At 48.8% G+C, this 26,006-nt stretch overlaps 1 protein-coding gene across 1 annotated transcript; it reads left to right on the forward strand.

The window, feature by feature from the left end:
* Window positions 1-762: 762 nt before the first annotated feature.
* On the forward strand, window positions 763-19,192 carry LOC307201865 (serine/threonine-protein kinase NLK2-like). Its single transcript, XM_079951375.1, has 11 exons — window positions 763-3,005; window positions 4,218-4,347; window positions 5,702-5,757; window positions 6,697-6,803; window positions 7,794-7,879; window positions 10,574-10,783; window positions 11,782-11,883; window positions 12,012-12,098; window positions 13,061-13,259; window positions 16,866-16,959; window positions 17,423-19,192. The coding sequence occupies exons 1-11, from the start codon at window positions 2,764-2,766 to the stop codon at window positions 17,469-17,471; spliced, it is 1,362 nt and encodes a 453-aa protein (XP_079807501.1). The 5' UTR covers window positions 763-2,763; the 3' UTR covers window positions 17,472-19,192.
* The last annotated feature ends 6,814 nt before the right edge of the window (window positions 19,193-26,006 follow it).

Below are 26,006 nucleotides of genomic sequence, written 5' to 3' on the forward strand. Positions count from 1 at the left end.
TCCCCACCTGTCCTAGGCCTTCCTCCTCATGAGGCATGGCCCAATTAGTCGAGCAGGAGATCCTTCATCTCAGGATCCTGGGTTCAAGCCCCACTTCAGGTGAACGGTTCCTGCCTTGCAGATGGTCGGACTAGATGATCCCACTCGGATAATCCAGTTTGGAGGGTCTCAGATCCCAGCCTTCAACTCTTGTTGAAAGCGGGGCGATTTAACACATGAAAACTCTAGTTATCCAATGAAACATCCCAGGCAATATCTCTAAGGAGGTTTTTTCCCCCTCTGCGAATTTCAGGCCGAATTAAATGAAAAGGAAAAAATTGTCCAAACAGATTTTGGGAGCCCAGTTGGTTCCATATACAGCACGGGGCTGATACGGCCAAGGTTGCAGGTTCGGTTCCCGGGCGGGCCAGCTGCATTGCAGGGGGTTGGACTAGAAGAATGATCCTAAATAAATCTACAAGTCGCTGGAAAATGGCCATTGGCGCCTTCTCCTCCTAGGACCTGATCTCCAAATCCAGGCGGCCTCCATCTCTCCTTCCCCGTCTCACTTCCTCTCCCTGCTGCCTTTTCCCTTCCTCTCCTCCATTCCCCGCCCGCCTGCCTGCCTGCCTCCTTCCCTCCCTCCCTGGGCGGCCAGGCTGCCTCTCTCCCCGCGGCCGGTAGATGGGGTCTGCCCGGCTCCCCTCTCCCTGCCGCCGCCGCCGCCGCTGCCGCTCCTCCTCCTCTCGGGCTTCTCCGCGTCCCGCCGCCTGCCTTCCCCTTCCTTCCTTCCTGCCAGGCTGCTGCCTCCTTCCTTCCTTCCTTCCTTCCTTCCTTGCTCCCTCCTTCCCTCCTTCCTGCAAAGATGGACCCGCAGCGCCTCTAACAAAGACCCCGCCGCCGCCCGCCCAGACGCCGCCGCCGCCGCCGCCGCCGCCTCGCTCGGGTTTGCCCTTCTTGGCTGGGTGGCGGGGAGGTTGCACGGGGGTCTCCGTCTCTTTCTCCTCTCCTTTCCGCGGGGAGCCCCTTTTGTCTCCGGCCGCAGCAGCAGCAGCGCCAGCAGCGCCCACCCACCCCACCTCCCCATGCCTTGCTGAGGCTCTGCGAAGCCCACCCGGGGGGGCGGGTGGGGGGTGGACCCCATTCCGCCGCGATGGGCGCCCCACCTTCCCCCCCGCAACCACCGCTGGAGGGGCTTCCGCGTCGGGAGGGGGGTCTCCTTTAAGGCTCTTCTTCCCCCCCTCGCCCCCCTCATTCATCCTCTCTGAGCACCCCGGAAATTATCTGATTCTATTTCCGAGAAACACCTTTTCCCACTAGGAAACACCCAGCCCCCCAACCCCAAAAAGAACACCCCTCCAGCACCCTAATATTTACCATCAGCAACCCCCAGGCATCAACAGCTGACCTTTGAGAGGGTTTTTCCAGACACACCTAGGTTTTATCAAACTTCTCCAAATCGTAAAGGAAGATCTTGATTCTGGAAAGATAGCTCCCCTCCGCACACACATTTAAAAATAGAAACCCCTTTCAAAGAGGAGTCTTACTTTCCTGACCCCCCCCAATTCTCAGTAAGCTTCCCCCCCAAAAGTGATTTCACCCCTCTGTGCAAGAGATCCCTTGTGGGTCTTATTCACATTTGCTGGTCATAATTGTAGAGAATCACACATACATCTCTTTGGACACTGTCCAGAATTTCTGCTGCTCTTGAATTTTCTGTTTACTTCAACCTCCTCTCATGATTTCTGCGGTACAACCCTGAACCTCTTCCTTCCCCCCACCTTATTAGAAAGGCAATAGATCTCCTTCCCCTATATTTTGAAGTGCACTTCTGAAATTGCTCCCGCTTCCCTGATTCCAGACGGGCGCCTTGTTTAAATTTCTTTCTCCCATAGCTATAGGTCATACTATCCATTTATGTCGACGGGGATCCCCAAATTTTCCATCCCTCTAGCAGGGAGGAGCCTGGGATTCTTCACCACATTTCTATAGGGTCCAGCATTTGCATCTGTTTGTAAAAGAACAGAAACAGTAGTAATAACAGATTCCCTAAATCTCAGTTACATAGTGAGATAACATTTGAGTGCCTGCCTACTCTCTAGTAAACACCTAATCCCAGAGGTTCCTGATATAAAAGCCAACAATTCTTTCAGCCTATCCAACATTCTGGAACCTGGGCTCCAAAAATCTGTTTTGACAGATTGTTCCTTTTCATTTAATTCAGTCTGAAAGTCGCAGAGGAAAAAAACTCCTTAGAGATATTCCCTGGAGCGTTTCATCTCTGATAGAGGGACGTGAATTGTACAACTAGAGTTTTATTGTGTTAAATCTCCCCGCTTTCAACGAGAGTTGAAAGTAGTGATCTGAGACCCTCCAAACTGCCTCCGCAGTGCCCCATAACCCAAGACACCCAGCTTCAACCCGCTTTTTCCAGACCCTTCCACATTCAAGGTATCCCTAAATACCTCCCCTTTCATCTTAAGTCGTGAGAGCTTTCAAGAACAGGTGCTGCTAAGGCCATACAACTGTCAAGAACACTCCTTTGCAGATTCTGGGACACCCCAAAACTTTTGAGCACCCAATATTGCAGACGTTTCTTCAGCCCTGTATACCTGCGTTCAGCCAGCCTTTCGATAGGCACCCGCAAATTTCCCCCCCCAGCTCAGAGTTTCCCCACTGTCCCAAGGGTGCCTTGAAATCCTAACTTCAGACCCAAGAGCTCATCCCGCTTCTGATTCCTTTCTCAAAACCATCATTTCTTTAACCCCCCCCCCCATTTGTCCAATGGCTTTTCAGGACCCAAATCACCCCCTGCAAGCCCAGCTCTGTAGCAATGTTTTTGGGGCACTCACTGGGTTAATACAACCCCCTTTAGCAGCCGGGCTAGGTGGGGGGCAGAAGTATTATTGCAATAATGGGGTGCAGCTAGCCTCGCCGCAGCAGCAGCAGACGCCACTCAGCAATGCGGTCATGGTGGAGCCGGAGCCCGATCGGCCCATCGGCTATGGAGCTTTTGGCGTGGTGTGGTGAGTGAGGAGTTTGGGGTCGCTGGGTGTTGTGGGCTGGTTGGACGTGGAGAAATGGTGGGTGGGGGAACAGGCGGGGGAACCCCCAAGGGAAGAAGGCTCAGAGCCAGGGGAGTGGTGGTGGGACAACCGTGAGTCATCAGAGGGAGAAGACTGGGAGGGAGAGGCATTGGAAGCTGAAGCGGTAACAGGGCTTAGTGAGCTGGGAGAGTCTGTGGCAGAGAGCAGTCCAGAAGCTGAAGGAGAGGAGGGAGGCCCAGAGGCAGAGATGCATCAGGGCGGTGAAGAGCCAGAAGGGTCTCCCTCTCCTGCTGCAGCAAGCTCTCCTTCCCCCTGGTCTCCCAGAACCAGAAGAGGCATGAATATATATATATAATTTTTTTTTTAATTAGAATGGCAAAACAAAATAAGAGAGTACTCTGAACTGGCGAGATTATCAGCAAGGTTAAGAGACGTTACGTATGAAAAATTGATCAGAGAGTGGGATATATACAGAGTATATGTAAAAGAACACTGTCAAAGATCAATCCGTTGGCAGGTCTTGACTGAGCTTCGGTGTGTAAGTAGGATAATTTTATAAAATAAAATTTATAGTAAGTCAAGTAACACAGAGAAGGTAAAGTTTAAGCGCATATTTAAGGAACTTAATTCGGGAACGCAAGGGGAAGATCGGAGGTCTTGTCAGATTTAATCACAAATGGATGTACAAATCAAGTATTCGTTAAAGAATGAATAATTGTTTGTTTTTTAATTTCTTATTTTGCCTATAACATCCATTGCATATTTCTGTTGTAAAGTTTTCAACCAATAAAGCATTTAAAACTGGGGGGGGGGGGGATGACGACGACAGAAGAGGCATGAAAAGGGCAGAGGAGAGGTTGGCTGCATGCAGGCACAGTCTCAGATTGCTTGGGGAAAACCCTGGAGAGAACTTGCTCAGTGTGATTTACTGCTGGCTTGCTCCTGACACTCGGTTTTGTTTTATTTTTTGAGGAGGTTGAAGTCTGAAGCAGGGAAGGAAGGGGCTAGGGCAGGGATCAGGAAAACTGGAGCCTTCTGGGTGTTCGACTCCCATTGTTCCTGACCGTTGGGGTCTGCTGGGAATTGGAGTCCGGCAGCATCTGGAGAACCACTGGTTCCTCAGTCCGGAACCAGAGGTCCAGGGGAGCTGTGAACGGCCATTTCAGAGGCGTTCTGTTTTTCTTTCCTCAGGTCGGTGACGGATCCCCGAGACGGGTCGCGAGTTGCACTCAAAAAGATGCCCAACGTTTTCCAGAACTTGGTCTCTTGCAAACGGGTCTTCAGGGAGTTGAGAATGCTCTGTTACTTCAAGCACGACAACGTGAGTGTGGCGAGAGTGAGAGCGGAGGTTGGTGGGGCTTGGCAAAGTGTCCTCTGCTTGGCTGCTCTGCTAGGTCAGCGCATCTCTCCATGGGCCTATCTGTTGGGGGGTAGGGGAGCAAGTGGTCCAGTCAGTGCCAGCCGCCATCCAGATTTCTGCCACTAGCCCTGATGTGGCATCACTCTGTACTTTTTCAGCCCTGTGCATGGCTTTTATACACATCTGCTGTGTCCCCACCCTCGCTCACCCTTTTTCTGAAGAAAAAGTTGCAGCATTGGGACTTTAGACAAAAGGCGTTTAAGAAGTGACGTGATAGAAGATTATAAAATTACGCATGGCATGGACAGTGGGTAGAGAAGGATGCTGGCCGAGGTGGGTCATTGACTTGGTCTTATGTTCTTAGGACTTTGACAGTACCTTCCCTGGTTTGTGGTACACGTTCAAGCTGAGCTTTCATCACCATCATAATTTTATTATTTCTACCTCTTCCATCTGACTGGGTTGCCCCAGCCACTCTGGGCGGCTTCCCACAGATATAAAATAATAATAAAACACCAAACATTAAAAACTTCCCAATACAGTGGTTCCCACAATCTAGAGAGGTTTGGCCCTCTTGGTGTTCAACTGCCTTTGTACCAGTCCCTTCGTTTTGGGGAGGTTTCCTCTTTTGAAGTCAAATGTGACTAGTTTGGGATTTCTTTGGCACTTCTCTCACTTCCCATAAATGTTGGTTTTCATAACGTAATGGTCACTTGTCCCCAGTCGGTTCTACAGAACTTACATCTTTTGCCAGGTCCTGGCTGCCACTAACAATTACAGTCAAACCTCGGTTCCCAAACGGCTCCGTTTTGGAACGTTTCGGCTCCCGAACGCCGAAAACCCAGAAGTAAATATTCTGGTTTTTGAAATTTTTTCAGAAGTTGAACATCCGACGTGGCTTCCACTTGAGTGCAGGAAGCTTTTGCAACCAATCGGAAGCCGCGCCTTGGTTGTCGAACACTTCGGAAGCTGAATGGGCTTCCGGAATGGATTACGTTTGACAACCGAGGTTTGACTGTAAGTCCAGGGTCACTGCTTCCCTGGCTGGTTCCTGGACTAGCTGTTCCAGGTCACAGTCGTTCAGAGCATTTAGAAACCTGACTGCTTTGTTGTGACTGGAGCCTGCCTGTGTCTCTGTCTTTCTCGAGGGTATCTGAAGTAGCAAAATAATATTTTCCCTGAGTGATAACAGCTACATTGGTTTGCTGATGTAATGGAAATGCATTGAGATAACTCATCCCACATAACTTTCTCTGACAGGACATTACAAAAACAAAAACACAACTGTTAAATGTTCTTTCTCTTCTTCTCTCAGGTCCTCTCAGCGTTGGACATTCTCCAGCCTCCACAAATCGACTGTTTTGAGGAGATGTATCCTTCATCCCACACGCAGGCCGGTGCAGCCTGTTGCTCAGTTATCTTCCCAGCATTCCTTTGCTTATCATTTCTGCCCCCCACCTCTATCCTTTGCTGGAGAGGCCAATATAGGTATTTTCTTTTTGTTGTCTCCTTCCCACTCACCCCTTTTATGTGTTTGTTCATTTGTTTATTTATTTTGTAATTGCTTTTCTTACAGTTTTCAGGCATTGTGTTGATTTGGGTTTTTTTTTATAATTCTTTTGCCGTGCTTTTTTTCACCAAATTAAATTTTGTTTCCTATCTGTGTTTAGCTTCCTTAATTTACAGTTTGTCAAGCATTTCTCAGTCTGTCCGTCCCCCGATGCAATTGTTTCATGGCTTCTTCTCGGCTCCATTTCAATCCCTTTCTTTGTCTTTGTTTTCCTTCACTCCTCAGTGTCTCTTTTCCTGTAACCTATTTGCTTTCAAGAATATCATCATTCATTCCCCTGCCTGTTTCTTCTTATTTTACTTCCTTCTGCTGTTAACACTATTTGTCTGTCCTCCCCAATTGTAACCTCCATTAGTTCCGCTTTTGTTTTCAATACCCCCCCCCCTTTTCATTCTTGGTGTCTCTTTTACAGCCAGCGTTGGCCTGTTCCATCGTTTCAATTGTCTTGATGACATTCTTTCATTTTGCAGTGTGTTTTACTTTCCTTTTACCTGTCTTTGATCTGCACTGTGGTCCATCTGTATAATTATTATTTTTTAGACTTACCTTAATTTTGCCTTGCCCTTGCCTTTGTGTGTTCTGTGCTTTCTGCCTCCTAATTTTGCTGGAAGCAGTTGGTTCAACTAAATGGCGGAGAACCAATTTTTCTTTTTTGCTTACGATGGGAAGGGGCTGGGCGCTCAGATACCTGGTCGTTCTCTGGTCCCATCTCCCGCATCCTCCTTGACGATGTCCACCAGTTACGTCATCACAGAGTTGATGCAAAGTGACCTTCACAAAGTCATTGTGTCTCCACAACCTCTCAGCGCTGACCACATCAAGGTCTTTCTGTATCAGATCCTCAGGGGTGAGTACCGAAACATTTCTAAAGTGAGTTTTTCATTAACAATATGCCGCAAGGCAGTCAGTATGCAACACACTAAATTACAGTAGCTTCTAGAAAAACAACAATAAAAGCTCGTTAGGGGATGGGAATCATGTTTCAAAGGCTTATCTGAATAACTCTGTTTTCATGACACCATTACTGTAGCAAGTAGACAGGGATGATTCCTGCTGAACTTCTAGTGGCAGGGAGTTCCACAGTGCAGCGCCTGCCACATCAAAGGCTTGGCCCATATCCTCAGGGATATGAGAAGCCACTAGAAGTTCCCACCAGAGGATCTCTGTAGGATGTGGAGATGCCACAACCTTTTATTGTAGGAGGGTTGATGTCCAATCCATTTCTGAAGTTCCATCCCTCGAATACCTCTTCCTTCCACCGTCTTAAATTATTCTCTTCTCCTTCATGCTTCTCTTCCCTTTTGACTTTTATTGCTATTTTCTTCTGTCCCTCACCTGCACTTTCTCAATTCTTTCTCAACCTCGTTCTATCACGCTTCATGTATTTTTTACCGCCTTTCAATCACTTCCTTCCTTCCTTCTCTGAGGGTTTTGTTCTTTGCAGAGCTGAAAACCAGATTAACCACAGTTTTTAGTCCATTAATTGTATGTTGCTAATTGATTTATTAATAATGCTGGCATATGGGTAAAATGGTAGTTCTGAAGCCAGAAGCGTACTTTCCTTTGTTTTTACACCACGCAAGGATGTCATTTTAGAAGAGGCATTACCTGCTTTGTAAGAGAAAAGATGGAGGCAGGAAAAATGCCTCTTTTAAGATAGTGCTAGCCCGTCAGTTTTTATAAGTATGCACATTTTTTTAAAAAAATACCTTTTTAAAAAAATTAATTGGAGCCCCTCTAAACAAACATCTCAGCCCTTTTCCCTTTTGCTTCAGTCAGCCCATTTGTTGCAGGCAAGTTTTGTGACATTGCAAATTCTTTTCTCTCTCTCCGCCAGGGCTGAAATATTTGCACTCTGCCGGTGTTCTCCATCGGGACATCAAACCTGGGAATTTGCTGGTCAACAGCAACTGTGTCCTCAAGGTAATTCAGCCTTGTAGCCTCTAGGGGGAGCCCTTAGGGTGCAATTGTCTCTTATCCCACTAATTAATATTGTGATTGCTAATCATAGGTTTGCCATATTTCAGAAAGTGAAAATCCGGACAGAAAAGTTGTTGAGCTTTTTAAGGCAAATTTGTGTTTTGTTTTTTGGCCAAAGTTGTTGAGCTAGTAGAGCAATTTTTTTTCAGGTTTTAGAGTTGTTTTTTTCAAGAAATAGCCACTTCCGATATGGGTTGCCATGCACCTGGATTTTCCCAGACATTTCAAGGATTTCCTCCTGGACGCGGTTCCCAACGGCTGAATCCCAGCTGTGTCTCTGGAAATTCTGGACGCCTGGCAACCCTACTAAACAGGATATCTCATGGTTGTTGCTTGCTCACTGAAAACGTCTGTTTAGATTGTGACCATTTGTGAAGAAGGGAAACTCTGTGCCAAGTGATCCTTATTTGAAGCATTAATGCCCCCTCCTTTAACTGGAAAAAGCTCCCACAGTGACTTGTAGGTCCATAGAAATAACACAGCTCTTGCTCTCAGGCTTGCAGTCTAAGAAGACATGTAACGAAAAACGGGATGTGGAGGGAAAGGAAAACAAGCTGGATGAGGCTGGATAGCTCAGTCGATAGAGCACAAGACTCTTAATCCCAGGGTTGTGGGTTTGAACCCCACATTGGGTGAAAGATTCCTGCATTGCAGGGGTTGGACTAGATGACCCCCATGCCCCCTTCTTCCGTACCGTTCTATGATTCTAAGCAGACTCAGGCGACAAATCCTTCAGTGCTACAAGGTTCTTATGATGAGCAGCTTGGAAGTACCGTATTTTTCGCCCTATAGGGGCGAAATGAAGGGGAAATGTGTGTGCGTTCTATGGGACGAATGCAGGCTTTCGCTGAAGCCTGGAGAGCGAGAGGGGTCGGTGCGCACCGACCCCTCTCGCTCTCCAGGCTTCAGGAGAGCCGCAGCGCCAGTCCCACAAGGTCGGGGGACAGCGGGGAGGCGGAATGCCGCCATCCCGCTGTCTCCCGATGTAGTTTGGAGGCTGACGGTGGGGAGACGCGTGCTTCTCCCGGCCGCCAGCCCCGCAAGCTCCAGGGACAGCGGGGAGGCGCAGTGCGTCGCCCCGCTGTCCCCGGACCTGGTCTGCAGGCGGGTGGCGAGGAGAAGAGCGCTTCTCCCCGCTGCCGGTCCCACAAGCACCTGGGGGGGAAATAAATTTTTTTTTCTTTGTTTCCCCCCCCAAAAAACTTGGTGCGTCCTATGGGCCGGTGCGTCCTATGGGGCGAAAAATACGGTATCTCCTAATGGTTAATCAAAATCTTCTTCCTTGCATTTTCTACCAATTAATTCTAGTCCTGCCCTTTAGAACAGTCCTCTAAAACAGGGCTGGGGATCCTGTTGCCGCCCCCCTCCCCCCCAAAAAAAGTGGTTGCTGGGTTGCAAGTCACTGGGCACAGGGTCCTTACAGCCCATCCCTGCGCTGGAAGACTGGCTCAAGTCCTACCTCTGCAGCAGTCCATTGGGTTGCTTCCAACGAGTTGCTCACCTCCCGCTCAGTTTCCCTTCAACAGGAATTAGATAATGACTAAATCTGCAGGGATAAACGTCCAAATTAAGCAATGTTGCAGATGTCCACCCTCATTTCGGCAAAGGGCAGCTTTTCACTGATAACGGAGGTGAAGCAGGAGACTTCTTCTTCTCCTCATTTTGGAGAGAAACCATCTACCATATTTTTCGCCCCATAAGACGCACCTGACCATAAGACGCACTTAGTTTTTAGAGGGGGGAATGCAAGAAAAATACCGTATTTTTTGCACCATAACACTCACTTTTTTCCTCCTAAAAAGTAAGGGGAAATGTCTGTGCGTGTTATGGAGGGAATGCCTATGGGTGGCATGCCTACGGATTTTCCTCCTCTAAAAACTACGCGCGTGTTATGGTCGGGTGCGTGTTATAGAGCGAAAAATACGGTAATTCTTTAAAGGGAGCGCTGAGCAGAGCCTGTATGTAGTGGGCTGCCCTTCTCCTTCCTTGGGGAAAAGCCTGCAAGCGTCGCACACACGCTCCGTGCGGCTCTTTAAAGGGAGCGCCGCTCTTGGGGGCTTTTCCGGGAGGTGGGGGAAGGGACTGAGGGGATGCCCTCTGTCCCTTCCCCCACCTCCCGGAAAAGCCAGGGATAGCCGCGCAAGGCCTCCTCAGGACAGCGGGATGAAGGCTCCCTGTGCCCAGTAGAGGCTTAGCTGCGTAGCCTGCATTTGCGCCATAAGACACACACACATTTCCCATTACTTTTTAGGAGGGAAAAAGTGTGCCTCATAGAGCGAAAAATATGGTATAGTGCCAGGACTGACGTAGAATGAAACGACAGTGAAGGAAAGGAACGTAGTGTCACGCTCAGAAAAGCTTTTTCGTTTCTCACTATTCAAGGAATCATGGCAGCCCACCAATACACAGCTGGGATCCATAAGAAAATCCTTCCAGGTCAAAGGGCGTGACTTTCTGGTAGGCCTGAGCCCTAAACACCTCTAATGGAATCAGGGTCACTTGTGGCTTTGAATGAAGTTGGCTCATTCCACCAGGGGGCACTGCATACCAGACTGAAGTTGGAGAGGACTTTGGGCCAGATGTCTATGATCTTTGTCCTCCTTCTAGCGCTTGACACACTCCTTGTCTTCCCTTCAGATCTGCGATTTTGGCTTGGCCCGGGTAGAGGAGCCAGATGAGTCCCAGCACATGACTCAAGAAGTGGTAACTCAATATTACCGGGCCCCTGAGATCCTGATGGGCACCAGGCACTACGGACGCCCAATTGATATTTGGTCGGTGGGCTGCATCTTCGCGGAACTGTTGGGCAGGCGTATCCTCTTTCAGGCCCAGAGCCCAATTCAGCAGGTAATGTGTAGGAAGCCAGTATTGGGGAAAGGGTGGGAAGCTGTTGGTGGCAAAGAGCGTGGCTGGATCTAGAAGTGTTCCAGTTAAATGTGTTGTAAACTTCATATGAGAAAAACAGGTTGGCAAAAACAGGACTCCACAGCGCCATCGGGTGGCACAGTGTTAGAATGCATAAACAATGCATATAAAATCTTTGCCAGTGTAGCTGAGTCCCATATCACTGTTGCTTGTGATTCTACAAAACGGCCACCAGTGGGCACCAAACAGCAATCCATCCATCCACCTACAATGCGAAAAAGACAAATTCTCATTTTCCTTAAAGATGGGTGACATCAAAATGACATTGCATATTAGGCTTCTAAGGATGTTGATCACTCCCAAGTTGACACCAGGTGCCTGGAAGGCACCAGGGTGAGGCAGGGCAATGAGGTTGGGGGCAGATGGATGCATCAGCCAGAGTCCCATCACATTGGCTGCTATTGGTCTCACCACTCGTCCATCTCACTCAGTATTGCCTTCACAGTCTGACAGCAACTTCTCCAGGGTTGCGGAAAAGGGGCGTTCCCACTTCAGCCTGGAGATTAAACCTGGGACTGGCGTGCAACTAAAGGAGGTCCGATTGAGATACTTTTGAATGGGTCTAGAAAACAAAAACACACATTAAAAATCTGGCATCGTAAGAATCAGGAATCGGTGTGATTAAAAATGGAAAGGCAGGCTGGATTTCCAGCTGCTTCTGAAGATGTATATTTGGAAGTGCCTTTGATAGTTCCATAGGGAGGGAGTTCCGCAACTGCAGGGCCACCACTGAGAAGGCCCCGTCTTGCTGGCAACGTAATGGACTGTACCTGTGGGCATTCAAGGCGGAGGGACTCTGTAGCTGATCATAACGCAGGAGCAGTAAATTTCTTCCTTTCCTGTCCTCCTGCTCCCTCTTGCCACTCCCTCTTTCTCCCTTCCGGCCTCGTGGCTCCTTTGCACTGTTCTGCGGTCGGCAGCTGGACCTGATCACAGACCTCCTGGGGACTCCTCCTGTGGCCGCCCTCCATTCAGCCTGTGAGGGGGCTCGGGCCCACATTCTGCGTGGCAACCACAAGCCAGTGAGTACAGCTGGGACTGTCTCTTGGGAGGGGGTATCTGTGAGGACGGGGAGGGAGGGAAAGAGGAAGAGAATGGCGCCAGGCGTGTGCCTCTCTTCGCAGACTCAGCCCTCTCTGTCTCTTTCCAGCCGTCGCTGTCTGTCCTTTACATGCTCTCTGGAGAAGCCACCCACGAAGCCGTCCATCTGCTCTGTCGGATGCTGGTCTTTGACCCGGTGAGTCGGTGTCAGGGAAGGTCTTGACCCCGTGACGGCCTCTTGGTGTGGCCTACCTCACAGGAATGTTGTGAGGGTGAAACAGGAAGGGGGGAAAACCACGTCTGCATTTTTTAGCTCTTGGGAAGAATGGCGGGGTGCAAAAGTAATGAAATAAAAACAAACGATGAAACGTTAGGCTGCTGCTCTCTCCCCTGCCCACTCCATGGAAAAGAAGCTGTTCCGGTGATGCTTCCTCACTGCTACCACCTGCAAGCACCAAGTGTGTAAAGTGGTATCTCGGAAGTTGAATGGAATCCGTTCCAGAAGTCTGTTCAACTTCCAAAACGTTCGGAAACCAAGGCATGGCTTCTGATTGGCTGCAGGAAGCTCCTGCAGCCAATTGGAAGCTGCGGAAGCCGCGTCGGATGTTTGGGTTCCAAAGAACGTCCTCAAACCGGAACACTCACTTCCGGGCTTGCGGCCATCAGGAGCCAAAATGCTTGACTCGCAAGGCGTCCAGGATCCAAGATGCAATTGTATGTTCTTCCGTTCCACAGTCACTCTGTGTCCCTGAGTAGCGTAGGGGACACAGCCTTCGCTTTCTCAGCCAGCCAGCCAAACTTGAGCCTGAGAACCTGCTGGTTTCTTGGTACCCACTACAGGTTCCTTGAAGTGCTAGATTATCTAATTTTGATAATCCAAACCACCTGAATTCCATTCGCAAGCAGATCGCCCAAAGAGCTGCCCTCAACAGAAGCCCTGCCTTAAAGCAGAAATCCATATATTTTTAGAACAGAAATGTTTTGTTGCAGACCAAAGGCAGTGCTTAAAGTGAACTGTGGTGAGCCGAGGTTTGCTTCTCAGGTGTGAAATTCCAAGTGCAAGGCGCTTCATTCTCATTTGGATATTCAGCTTCCACTGTTCAAGTTGCAGGGAAAAACATTCAATGTTTGTCTTGACTCTCCTCCTCCTGCCTGCAGGCCAAACGGATCTCTGCCAAGGATGCCCTCTCTCACCCTTACCTGGACGAGGGCCGGCTCCGCTACCACACCTGCATGTGCACCTGCTGCTTTTCCGTGTCCTCGGGCCGCGTCTACACCAGTGACTTTGAGCCCCGGGCCGACCCGAAGTTTGATGGATCCTACGAGAAGAACCTCACCTCCGTCTGGCAGGTCAAAGGTAGAGTGTCCTCTTCCCCAGGCTCCCTCCTCGCACCTGGGCAGTTCCACCCTTGGCTTTATTCCTTCCTCCTTGTTGTTGTTGTTTAGTCATTTTGTTGTGTCCAACTCTTCGTGACCCCATGGACCAGAGCACGCCAAGCACTCCTGTCTTCCACTGCCTCCCGCAGTTTGGTCAGACTCATGTTTGTAGCTTCGAAGACACTGTCCAACCATCTCGTCCTCTGTCGTCCCATTCTCCTTGTGCCCTCCATCTTTCCCAACATCAGGGTCTTTTCCAGGGAGTCTTCTCTTCTCATGAGGTGGCCAAAGTATTGGTGCCTCAGCTTCAGGATCTGTCCTTCCAGTGAGCACTCAGGGCTGGTTTCCTTAAGAATGGATGCATTTGATCTTCTTGCAGTCCATGGGACTCTCAAGAGTCTCCTCCAGCACCATAATTCAAAAGCATCAATTCTTCGGCGATCATCCTTCTTTATGGTCCAGCTCTCACTTCCATACATCACTACTGGGAAAACCATAGCTTTAACTATACGGACCTATACGAATAGCCTATAACTATACGAATAGCCAAGGAGGAAGGACCTTCCCCTTCATGGATCACTGCCTTGCCATGGCGAAGGGGCTTGAATAACTCAGAGAAGCTATGAACTATGCTGAGCAGGGCACCCAAGATGGACAGGTCATAGTGGAGAGTTTTGACCAAATGTGATCCACCCGGAGCAGGAACCGGCAAGCCACTCCAGTATAGGGCCAAAAATACGGTAATACGTTTTGAAACACAAACAGCAGGGGGAAAAATGAGCAGAGGAAAACTGCCTGGAAACTGAGACAAGGGTAGGAAACGTGATTCCCACCGTAAGTTGTGGGTCTTGAAAATCTGGAGGGCCAAAGGTTTGCCCCACCCCCCACCTGCGCCCCACTTGGACTCCTGGATAATCCAGAAAGGTTGCACGGTTAGGCTCACTTGCTAGGGGTGTGCCCAGTTGGAGACAGCGGGACTTACTTGCATGTAAGCACGAACAAGGCGGTTTGTTAAATTATATATACAGAGGCCCATCAGCAGGGCAGGTTCTGGCTTCAAGGAGGAGATAATCTAGAATCTGACAGGGACCCACCCTCTGTCACAGCACCCAACTGATACGTCTATGTGGAAAAAGCTGCTTGGGAGGATTTTATTATTATTGTTGTTGTTCTTCAGAAAGGCAGCATACACGTATCTTTTAAAATATTTTGTATTTATAAAGAAAGCACAGCAACGGTTTAAAAACAGGAGAATTTGCAACCATACATTTGCAGCGTACCGCCACTTTAGATTCCGAAACTCGCAATGTGTCTTTTAATTGTTGCAACGCTTTTTTTTGTTTTTGTTTTTAAGAAATGAAAAGTTGCTTTAAAACAAACAAGGAAGGCAGCATGTTAACGGTTTGAAATAAATAGCAGGCAAAGTGGAAGGAAATGGGGAAGTGTGTGTTTTTCTGTTGGGCTGAGTTACCAGCTGAGTCACAGGAGGGGTCTGGAAACTCAGGGTCATGTGCCGCCAAATGGGTCGTGGAAAATGTCGTTTTTGAGGAGGAGGAGGAAGGGAGGGGCACCGTGGCGCTGACCCGGGAGGCCATTCTAAACATGGCAGGGCAGCTCAGTGGTTGGAGCACATGTTCTGTGTACAGAAATTGCCAGGTTCAACTCTGGGCATCTCCCAGGACAGGGCTGGGAGAGTCTCCTTGCCTGAAACCCTGGAGTGCTGCTGCCAGCCAGTGTGGGCAGTGCTGAGCCAGAGGGAGCAAAGGAGAAGACTGATTCCTACATTACTCGTAAGGGGGAATGCGGGAGCAGGGGAGCCTCAGGCCCTGGAAGGGGGATAAGGAGGTGGAGGAGCCACGATTGAACTGACGGAGAGAAGCGGGGAGGAGGCCACGGGGGGGGGGGTGGCGGCTCTGAAGGTCAGGAGAAGGAGCCTCTGCCGGATCTAGGAGCAGGCAGGATTAGGCCTACCCTGGTGCCCTCCATCTCCCACCAGCCCCAGCCTGCATCTCCAGTGGTTTTAAATGAGGGGCAGGGCCAGCACCAGACTGCAGGGGGCCCTCAGCACCGTGCCCTGACCTCCCCCCCCCCAGCCACATACAGTGGTACCTCAGGTTAAGTACTTAATTCGTTCCGGAGGTCCGTTCTTAACCTGAAGCACCATTTTAGCTAATGGGGCCTCCCGCTGCCGCTGCGCCGCCCGAGCACGATTTCTGTTCTCCTCCTGAAGCAAAGTTCTTAACCTGAAGCACTATTTCTGGGTTAGCGGAGTCTGTAACCTGAAGCGTCTGTAACCTGAGGTACCCCTGTAGTTGTATCAGCCATCTTTCTATAGGGTGTAATGGGGTGCTTTTCCCCCAGCTCCCTTAGTCCCTTTTCTCTCCATTCACTGGCTGGGGTTGGAATCTGCATCGGCCGAGGAGATGGCAGGTGGCTCCCCCGGGCAGAAGTTGAGCTTCACTCCCATGCCGATGTGCTAACCCTGCCTGCCCACCTCTATAACAGCAGTCTGGGGCCTCAGCGATGAGCAACGGGGCAGTGAGGGGCCTACCTGAGCCCCTGCTGTTCATGGGCAGTGCCCCGCCGTGTTGGCCAATGGTGCCAGGCTCAACGACGGGAGCTGCAGCCCCAAACCTTTGGAGGGCTCCAGGCTGGAGAGGCACGGGCTGCACTGTGAGTCATCGGTTGCGTTGGCCAACTTTGACCCATGTCTGTCACCCGCCCTGCAGGCTTGCTCAACCTGTGGTTTCCTATGTGCGTCTGTGTGGGGAAAAACACACAGCAACAAGGTTGTTGAAACAGCAAAAGGTAATAAAAACACCAGATCACCACAGGGGCATTCTTGCCTGCCAGCGCCGTGACAGGTGGGATATAAAAGCAACTAAATAAAAGGCCAAACACCAGCACACTGAACTGAGCTCGGAAACAGGCCTGCAGCCTGCAAGGCTAAGTGGAGAGCTGGCAAAATGGCTTTTTTTAGATCAGGGGTCAGCAAACGTTTCAGCAGGGGGGAAGCCCACTGTCCCTCAGACCCTGTGGGGGGCTCGACTATATTTTTTTTTTGGGGGGGGGAGAGAATGAACGAATTCCTATGCCCCACAAATCACCCAGAGATGCATTTTCAATAAAAGGACACATTCTACTCATGTAAAAACACGCTGATTCCCAGACCGTCTGTGGGCCGGATTGAGAAGGCGATTGGGCTGGATCCAACCCCCGGGCCTTAGTTTGCCTATCCCATGGCTTAGATTGGACCCAGCGAGCAGCCTAAACAATCTTTTATTTTGGATTAATGGAATTTTGCAAGCAGTCATCAATAGCCACCCTCATGTGCCCACAACGGCAGTAAGTTTTGTGTCCAAGTGTGATTGTCTGGCAGGCCTTGGGGCGGGAAAGAAAGGAGCCCTGGGTGGGAAGGAACAAGTTTTAAGGCAAAATTACAGATATGAAGAGCTGCTTGAACTCAGGGGAAGAATAGAGCTGGGTTGGGAGAGCAATGGTGAGGCTGGGGGTGAACTGGGCATGGAAAAGAGAGGCGAATAAATGGGAAGACTGGAATGACAGGGACCCCTTTCTCCCTTTCCAGAGCTGGTGCATAGGTTTATCTTGGACCAGCAGCGGGGGAAACGTGTCCCGCTCTGTATCAACCCCCAGTCGGCTGCCTTCAAAACCTTCATCCGGTGAGTGTGCAGTGCTGCCCCCTAGTGGCATAGCTGGAATCCCCCCTTAATAATAATATTATAATAATTTATTATTTATACCCCGCCCATCTGTCTGGGTTTCCCCAGCCACTCTGGGCAGCTTTCAACAGAATTTTAAAATACAATAATCTATTAAACATTAAAAGCTTGCCTAAACAGGGCTGCCTTTAGATGTCTTCTAAAAGTCTGGTAGTTGTTTTTCTCTTAGACATCTGGTGGGAGGGCGTTCCACAGGGCGGGTGCCACTACCGAGAAGGCCCTCTGCCTGGTTCCCTGTAACTTGGCTTCTCGCAGCGAGGGAACCGCCAGAAGGCCCTCGGCGCTGGACCTCAGTGTCCAAGCAGAATGATGGGGGTGGAGACGCTCCTTCAGGTATACCTTAGGAGTGGGTTTCTGGCCTAGAAATGAGGGTCTTTAAACTCTTCTTGTTTCCACTCGGCAGCTCCACGGCGTGGCATTCCTCCAAAGTGTCCAAAAAGGAGGAGAGATGAAGGCGCCCAGAGGACAGGGTGGGGAGAAAGAGAAGAAAGGAGAAGAAGAAAAAGGGAAAGCAAAGGAGGAGAAGGGCAGAATGAGAGAGCCTTTTCATCGGGTGATGGAGAGAGAGAGAAAGAAGAAGAAGAATAAACAACCACTCTTCTTAATCCTGCACTCTTGAATATTTTGACTCATGGACAAACATTTGGGGTGGGGGGAAAACGTCTGTGTCTTTTTTTTATTATTATGAATATTAATATTATTTGGGCTGGGTGGGAGGGTTGGAAAGGGATTGTTTTTTGCATCAATTGATGTCTTTTTCCCTCCACCTTTATTGTTCTGCACTGGAAAACCCTTTAGGTTGTAGGTATTCTCCTTGTGCAACTCTCCCTGTCCGCAAACTCACCCCCAAATCTGCACTGTTCCCTGACACGCCTGTATTTGCCCATCTCCTGGCTGAGTTACCCTTCCCTCTCTGTTCCTGTATTATTAGGGTTTTGTATTGCTACCCCGAGAGGGTTTGCAGTTGTTGGAGCGAAGGGGTGTTTGCTTTTCTCAGTATGTTCCGCCCATTCTGCACCAAACCCTGCTGTTCCCCCACTCCTTCAAAAAAACAAAAACAAAAAACACCTCTTTAGGATCAGTGAAGGTTCTTCTTACTGGCTGCGTCTTCACTCCTATCTGCAAGGCACCGTCCCGTAAATAAGCGGCATGTTTTATTAGTTGCCCTAAATCGTCTGTCCGAAAAGAACTATAGGTGTGGGGAGTTGGGGGGGGGGGAAGAAACCCAATTTCCTGGCTGGTATCCAATTTTAGTATATGTGCTGCCGAAGCGAGCACTCCTGGCTGGTATCCATACAGCCTTTATCAACCATATTGTTCTCTTAACTGTTCACACTGAATATTCTGCCACTTCTTACAATCAGAAAAGGGGACTCTGGGCCTAAGTAAATATGATCAGTGATGGAACACCAATAGGTTTTTAAGTAAGTAAAGTTACAATGAAAGCCTGGGGCAGGGATTTGAAGTGTGTGTGGCAGAGAGGGCCCAACCTTTTCCTTGTCTGCATGCTCCAGTTGTCCCTCCACCAACCCCAGAAAGAAAAACACCTGAGGTACCACCTGGCTCCATTTTGGCATCTCCCAATGTGGCCTTTAAAAAAAAAAATCACTGCTGGGGTTTACTGTATAGTTTAGTTAGGCCTTCATCCTGTCAGCAGAATCTCTGGAAGTTTCCTTCTCCCACCACCCCACTCTGCAGCCAGAAAAGCACCCCACTTCTTCTTAGCACTCCTCAAGGACACTTATTCCTTCCTTATTTCCACACCCGTTCGAAAATCTACCTCTTTTCTCCTAGTGTGTGTTTGGTTTGTGTGTTTGTTATTTTTAGGCGGGGGTGGGGGCGTTGAACTTTCATACTTCTGTTGTTAATTAATTTGTATTTTGTTTTCCTGGCTTTTTTTTTTGCGGGAGAGGGCGGCTGTTGGATTTTTTTTATTCTTATTTTTTTCAGTTTCATTTATTAATTTATGACCCCGTCGGTTTTTAGAGACTCAAATCCTGAATGCGTGTGTGCGTGTGTGCGTTTTTCCTTTGTCCCTGAAAAAGAAAATGAAAAAACAAAACAAAAAACACAACCAACAACCTGGAAACTTGAACTGTCTTGGCTGTAATAATTTTTTTTCCTCCTAATTTAATTGTGCTCCATGGTAGCTGAATTAAATTTATGCTGTGTATTTTTCTCCTGTGAATTTTTTAATTTCTCTTCCTATTATTACTATTATTATTCGACCCTTTGAATGTAAAATCACTTTTCCTGGCAACTCTGTTGCACATCTGGATCCCTCTTCCAGTTCTGCTGGGGCGGCAGGTTGCTTTCGAGGGGCGGCTTGGGGTGTGCACCTGCCCCAGTGAGATTGGAAGCAGGAAGTGCCCATCTGTGGGCTCCCGGCCTCGCAGGGCGTGCTCAGGAAATGATGCGATCGGGACGCCTTGACCACATCCTTTTCTGCCACTGTTGTCAAAGTGGAGGCAACCTTTGCTTTGTCAGGGAAGTTCCTCTAAGGCAGAACTGCACACTTTGGGGTCCGCAAACCAAGCAATCTGCCGTTTATCAGGTGAGGTTTTCTATTTTTTTGGTCTACCCATTGCTGCCCACTTCCCCACTCCTCTATCGGACTCAGCCATTAGTAGGTGGGAGACAGTTTCCTCTTAATGTCCCGATGTGGAAAACACCCAGAGGAAGAGGCCCGTGTAGGGGTGGGGAATCTGGGCCCCTCCATGCCTTGCTGCACCTCGGCTCCCATCGCCCCTAACCATTGGGCATGCTGATGGGAAGACCACAAGCTCCCCAGCCCTGCTGTGGGAGAGTGGCAGAGCATCTACTCTGCTCAGTCAGATGGGCAGGGTACAAAATAAAAATTATCCCCATCATCTTTATGGCTGCAAAGTTCAGCAGGGGGGGAGAATCCTAGAATTGTAGATGTGGAAGGGCCACAAGGGGCATCTAGCCCAACCGCCCCTGTAATCTTTTGCCCAACTTGGGCCTCAGACCTGCTACTCTGAGATGAAGAGTCTCGTTGCTCTACCAACTGAGCCATCCTGGGAGGGTCTCAGAAAACCGGAATGGGACTGAGTGGGACTTCGCAAGCGGGTTGAGCTGTGGGACTTGTAGCTGCAGAATAACAACTACAGTGGTATCTCAGTTACAGAAGCTTCAGGTTACAGACGATTCAGGTTACAGACTCTGCTAACCCAGAAATAATACCTTGGGTTAAGAACTTTGCTTCAGGATGAGAACAGAAAATGTGTGGTGGCAGTGGGAGGCCCCATTAGCTAAAGTGGTACCTCAGGTTAAGAACAGTTTCAGGTTAAGAACGGACCTCTGGAACGAATTAAGTTCTTAACCTGAGGTACCACTGTATTTTTCTTTTCTTTTTTTAAAAAAAGGACTGAGGTTTTATTTTTATTTTTTAATACCGCTCCACCCACATCCCTCGATTACATCAAAAATAAAGCCCAGTACGACCACCCTGATACAAATCGGTGATTTGACTCCTCCCTCTTTCTCCACAGTTTGGCTTCTTCCTGATGCGCCCATTCTGATTCTGGATGCGGCTTTGATGTGGCTCCATCGCAGCGGCCCACCCCCTGCTACGTTGTCAACGCCGGCCCCCTCGACGGGAGCCCAGATGCCTCCTTCCTCTGTGGCCTCCCTGCTCAGCGAGTGTGACAGCTGCCTGTTGATCATGACAGCCATCGCCTTCGTTGCCGGCCTTTTCATTGTGATCTCGGCCATCCTCTGCGACCGGGTCTTCCGTGGGTCCCTGCCCTCAGAAAGAAGGGGGCTGCCGTGTGTCTGGAGGCAAGGCGGGACGCTGTGGATCGAGCCTTCCAGGAGCCGCAGGGAGCCAGATCTCCTATCTAGGCCATCAGAAACGGTGCCCCTTTGGATCCAGCGCTCAAACGACTGGTTTCTGGAGCAAGAGAGCTGCGATTCCCCCGAAGATACCCAGATGGGGACGCAGAGCCCAAGCAGCTCGGCCCCTTTCTGGGATGACGGCGAACCCACCTGGCGGATACAGCCACGCGTCACCCTGCAGGACCTAGAGAGCTTTTTCCAGCACAGCGGTCGGGGTACCTAGAGTGTTCCGTGGCTGGTTTCACTTAAGGCGCCCAAAACCTTCCCTGCCCACTCCACTCCTTCCTGAATCCAAGAAAGCTCAAAGGTCACTGTGGGGTGTGAGATGGAAAATTTCACTCTTGGGGTGTTAGGGCTTGGGTGGGAGTGTGTGGGAAATGGGCAAGAAAACATCTGGGGTTTTTTTAATACCCTGCTGGTTGGTGTAAACATAGGCTATGATTAAAGGACACCGGGAAGGAGAATTCTGGGACCAAGGAGTTAACGTCTCAGTGTGCTGGAGAAGGAGGCAAAAATGGAAAGTTGTTTTTTTAAAAAATAAGTAATGAGAAAACCCACAGACGTTTTGCTTCATCAAATACCCATTTTTTAAGCTTTCCAACCTGACTCATTTCATACATCTCCCATGCAAAATATGCCATTTCAGCTTAAAGGGTTGGGGCCCTCTGGTTTTCTACAAGTGACCAGCCCTTAAGGACTTCCTCCCCGCACATTAAACTGCCCAAACAGGAAGATCGTACGGTCACAGTGTTAAAAGGGGCTTCAGAGCTCAACTAGACCAACCCGCTGCTGATGCAGGATGAAAGCAGGCTTTCAAAAACTGCAACTGCGTTCGTCTGACATGCGCAAGAGTGAATGTGGCAACGAAGCAAAATGGTGGATGTTTTGTAATGGTTCTTGTGTTCTTGGCAGTTTATGCTAATATGCTGATTAAAAAAAAATATGGTTGACCTGCGGCTTGTTTTATATTGTATTACAGTAGGCAGCATTTTAAGTTTGTATAGAAAATAATAAATAATTTAAAATAACTCAGTGATGGGCTGCTGGGTTTTTATCCTGTCATTCTCAGAGGGTTTTGTTACTGCTTTTTGAAGTGACGCAAAAAAGCCTTTTCTGTCATCGCCACCCAACACCCTGCCTTTGTGAGATGTTCTCAAGAAGCCTCGTTGATGGCAGGTGACGGCTTGGCTCTCTTTTCACAATGGGAAGCGGCAACGCTTTGGAATACCGCTTGCCAGAAACTGCAGGAAGGGAGAGCACTCTTGGGCTCGAATCCAGTCCTGCTTCTGGTTGGCCACTGTGAGAACAGGATGCTGGACTAGATGGGATGTTGGCCTGATCCAGTGGGCTCTCCTTATTGATATAGGGTGCGAAATGTCTGGGTTCAGCAAACGTCGGAATTTAATTAGAGCTTGTGTGTTAGAACCAGGAAAAAGCCAGACTTGTGTGTTTAAGGCAGATCCGTGTGTGTATTTGACCTCTGTACTCGCTGCTTCTAATCATTTAATTAACATGTGTGGAACCTAATTATTGCTGCTTCCTAAACTGTGCATTAGGTAAAGGTAAAGGGACCTCTGACCGTTAGGTCCAGTTGTGGCCGACTCTGGGGTTGCGGCGTTCATCTCGCTTTATTGGCCGAGGGAGCCAGCGTACAGCTTCTGGGTCATGTGGCCAGCATGACTAAGCTGCTTCTGGCAAAACCAGAGCAGCGCACGGAAAATCTGTTTACCTTCCCGCCAGAGCAGTACCTATTTATCTACTTGCACTTTGACGTGCTTTTGAACTGCTAGGTTGGCAGGAGCAGGGACCGAGCAATGGGAGCTCACCCCATCGCAGGGATTCGAACCACTGACCTGATCGGCAAGCCCTAGGCTCTGTGGTTTAACCCACAGCGCCACCTGCGTCCTGTGCATTAGGTTTTCCTTAATCCTAGGAAATCAGTATGTGTTGAAAGGTTCTAGACTAGAGTCAGCCTAATTTCCTGGGGAGAATGAGCCATTTGCACATCAAAGGAATGGGGCCTTGGCCGGTGTTAGAAAAGGCAGAGGCATTGAAAGCTTGGGAGGAGCATCGTGATGCAAGCTGACAGAAGTTGGGGGTCAGAAGGACATGACTTTTTGTCGCTGGGCTGCAAGGCTGCATCTGCGAGAAGAACAGAAACCTCTTGGAAAATGATGCTCTGAGCCGCCCCATCTAGACTCTGGTTGCGTAGATGTGTATATAAACCATGCACCATAAAGACACCACAGTCTTTGCTGTGCCTCATTGTTCAAAAAGAAACACAGCACTTACAACCCCTGGAATCTCTCACCACTTGGGGATAGAGTGTGTGTGTAACATTATGTCCAGCTTTTAATTTACCTTGAGGCCAGGAGTGCCAGCCTGGCCCCATGAGGGGCCAGGGCTGTGGGTGCCATGCAGCGTGCATGGTCCTGGCACTGAAATTTGTGGGTGCCCAGCCCCTTCATGGGGAGTTTTGTGGGTGCTCAAGGCCCCAGGGAGTTGGCAGCTATGCGGGAGGCTTTTCATAAGATGTTTTAGGACTTTTTAAATATCGGAGCTGTATTTGATTTGGAAGTTTTATTTGTTGCACTGTTCAGACTTTTAAATACCACGATTAAAAGAGACGATGGTTTTAACATGGTTCGCTGCTCTGAACTGTGCTTGTTCTCAAACAAATATGCCAGCAGATGCAAGTTCCAGTTAATACCTGTACTCATGACTGATAACCACACACACTTAGCATCTTTCTTTTTTTCTTCTGCTGTAACCTGTCAGGAACATAGAAGTAGGTGTAAAGCATAGGTGATGCTGACTCCAGTGAGGAAGGGAGCTGTTTCTGGCAGGGGAATTGAAAGTGACTAGTCTGTGGGGGAAGGCCCTTCACTCTACGCAGGCATTATGACTTTACCTCAGATGTGAAACTGACAAGGGCCTTCTACACACTTGGCCTCCTGACTAGGGCCCAGTTAGATGCCTCCATCTTAGTTTTTGTTTTTTAAGAAAAGAAGCTGTGGGAAACTGCCTGTCTGAACTGACTAATAGGAGGTTAGGGCTGCTTTGCATCTGGATTTTTCTGATCCAAAGCCATCCTTGAGTGAGTGGATTGCAGGAGGGATTTAAAATATGTTAAGTTGTGGGTTGACATAGCAGACGACACAGCGATTTCTCCAAAGCTGCTCTTTATTTTGTAAGCTGGAATAGAACTGACAAGCAAACAGCTCAGCCGGCCTGCTTTTATAGGCAGCCGGCTGTCAACATTGTAGCAACAACAACCCAGAGTTTCCCGCCTAAAATAACTGACGTGGACCTGAGTGAAAACTATCTACAGACCTGAGTGAAAACTATCTACAGTATCCCCCTGCTGGCCCAGGGTGAAACTTCACTACATAACAAAATAAATGATAATTGTGTGCTTCACAAATGAGACAGTCCACATGGACTAAAATTATGTAGCTGCACCACTACTCTCACCCCCTCTGACCCTCACTGGCAAAATGGGCCCACTGTCCTGTAGAAGTGGGGTGGGTGGCTCAAATCATGACACCAGATCAGTGAGGATTGCCTTATGACCTGAAAATATGCCCCTTGGGGCACCTTGACTTCCTCACGCACACAAACCCCCAACAGAGCAAGGGGTTGTATGTGTACAAGAAGCACATTCTGGCCACATTCACACTGAAAGCACTATGACGCCACTTTAAACAGTCATCATGGCTTCTTCCCCCGAAGCATCTTGGGAGCTGTAGTTTGTTCAGGATGCTGCTGAGAGTTGTTAGGAGAGCTCTGTTTCTCTCACAGGACTAAAATCCCTAGAGCGATTTAACAGATGATCTCTTTCACAGGGAATTGGGGACTGTAACTCTGGGAGGGGAATGGGGGTCTCTTAACAACACTTAGCAGCCTTATCAAACTACAGCTCCCAGGACTCTTTGGGAGAAGCCATGACAGTTTAAATTGGTACCACAGAAATTTCAATGCCTCATGTGAATGTGGCCTCTATATGTTCTGGAAGCAGCCGCACTGAGCACTGGCCCTCAAGATATTTGGCTGGGCCTGATCTTACCCTAGATTACCTGCATCTTTTCTCAACTATCTACTTCTTGCTTATATTAAGAAGCAGGCTTTTCAGATATAAACGCACCATCACATCCTTCAAAACACTAGATGCAGATTATCTCGCAAAACCTTTGCAGTTCCCATGCCCAGCCTTTCCTGTGGTTGGTCCTGTGGTGTCTTCTACGTTTGTCTCAGTTCTTGCTGTACTCAAACCATTCTCAGGTTGTCAAAGACCTTGCCTCCTCATGTTTCTTTCGTTTTTCTTGCCCCACAACATTTAAGGACAGGCTAACATGCCAAAATTGAGCAAGAGAAAATCTTTCCTTCACACTTTCCCCATACCTGGATAAATTTCTGCTAAATCTCACCATTTTTAGACAGTTGCGAATGTCACAGGAAAATGGACAATCCCACCAATAATCCATGCCCACACTGCTTACTCTTTCAAAGAATTTTTTCAGAGTTTTTAAATAAGTTTTAACTGGTTTAGACGGTTGGTTTTTAAAACTGATTTTAGAAGTTTTAGAATCAGGAATTGCATTCTGTTATTGAATAACTTTTGCATTTTTAAACTCATTTGAATCACAGCACCAGTCACAAGTACAGGTAAAACGGGGTTTGGACCTGCTGCCCTTGATGCTAATCCTATTTATTTAGGAACATGCACCATTTTGTTCTAGAAAATGATACTACTGCTACCTTGAATAATAATGTATGTGTCATATCAATTTTTTGGGCAACCAGTGACTGTAGCGAGTGGGGAAAAATAGCTTTTGAACAATGTAAGTTGCCAACATTTGGGGGCCAGTGGGCATATTTGGAATTTTGAGAAAGTCTCCTTGGGCGCCAGTCACACAATGGCTGCTGGCTTAGTATATTGCCAAATGCCTTTGGTGATGGGCCCACTAAATGCTCCTCCAACAGTCAGCCCATTGATGCAAGGAAAGGCACCTACACTAGCTATTGCCAGATTCACTCAGAGAGAAAAACTCTAGCAAGGTTAGTCTAGTGCCGTCATACACAGCACACAACAGTTTGTTGTTGTTTAGTCATTTAGTCGTGTCTGACTC

Source organism: Podarcis cretensis (assembly GCF_951804945.1).
Source record: "Podarcis cretensis genome assembly, chromosome: 13".
Taxonomy (NCBI): Eukaryota; Metazoa; Chordata; class Lepidosauria; order Squamata; family Lacertidae; genus Podarcis; species Podarcis cretensis.

Excerpts from the sequence above, each read along its gene's own strand:
- LOC307201865 (XM_079951375.1), top strand. The coding sequence starts at position 2,764 with ATGGCTTTTCAGGACCCAAATCACCCCCTGCAAGCCCAGCTCTGTAGC. Across the intron at positions 4,348-5,701 it reads GTTACTTCAAGCACGACAAC|GTCCTCTCAGCGTTGGACAT; the intron begins GTGAGTGTGGCG and ends TTCTTCTCTCAG. Across the intron at positions 6,804-7,793 it reads TCTGTATCAGATCCTCAGGG|GGCTGAAATATTTGCACTCT; the intron begins GTGAGTACCGAA and ends TCTCTCCGCCAG.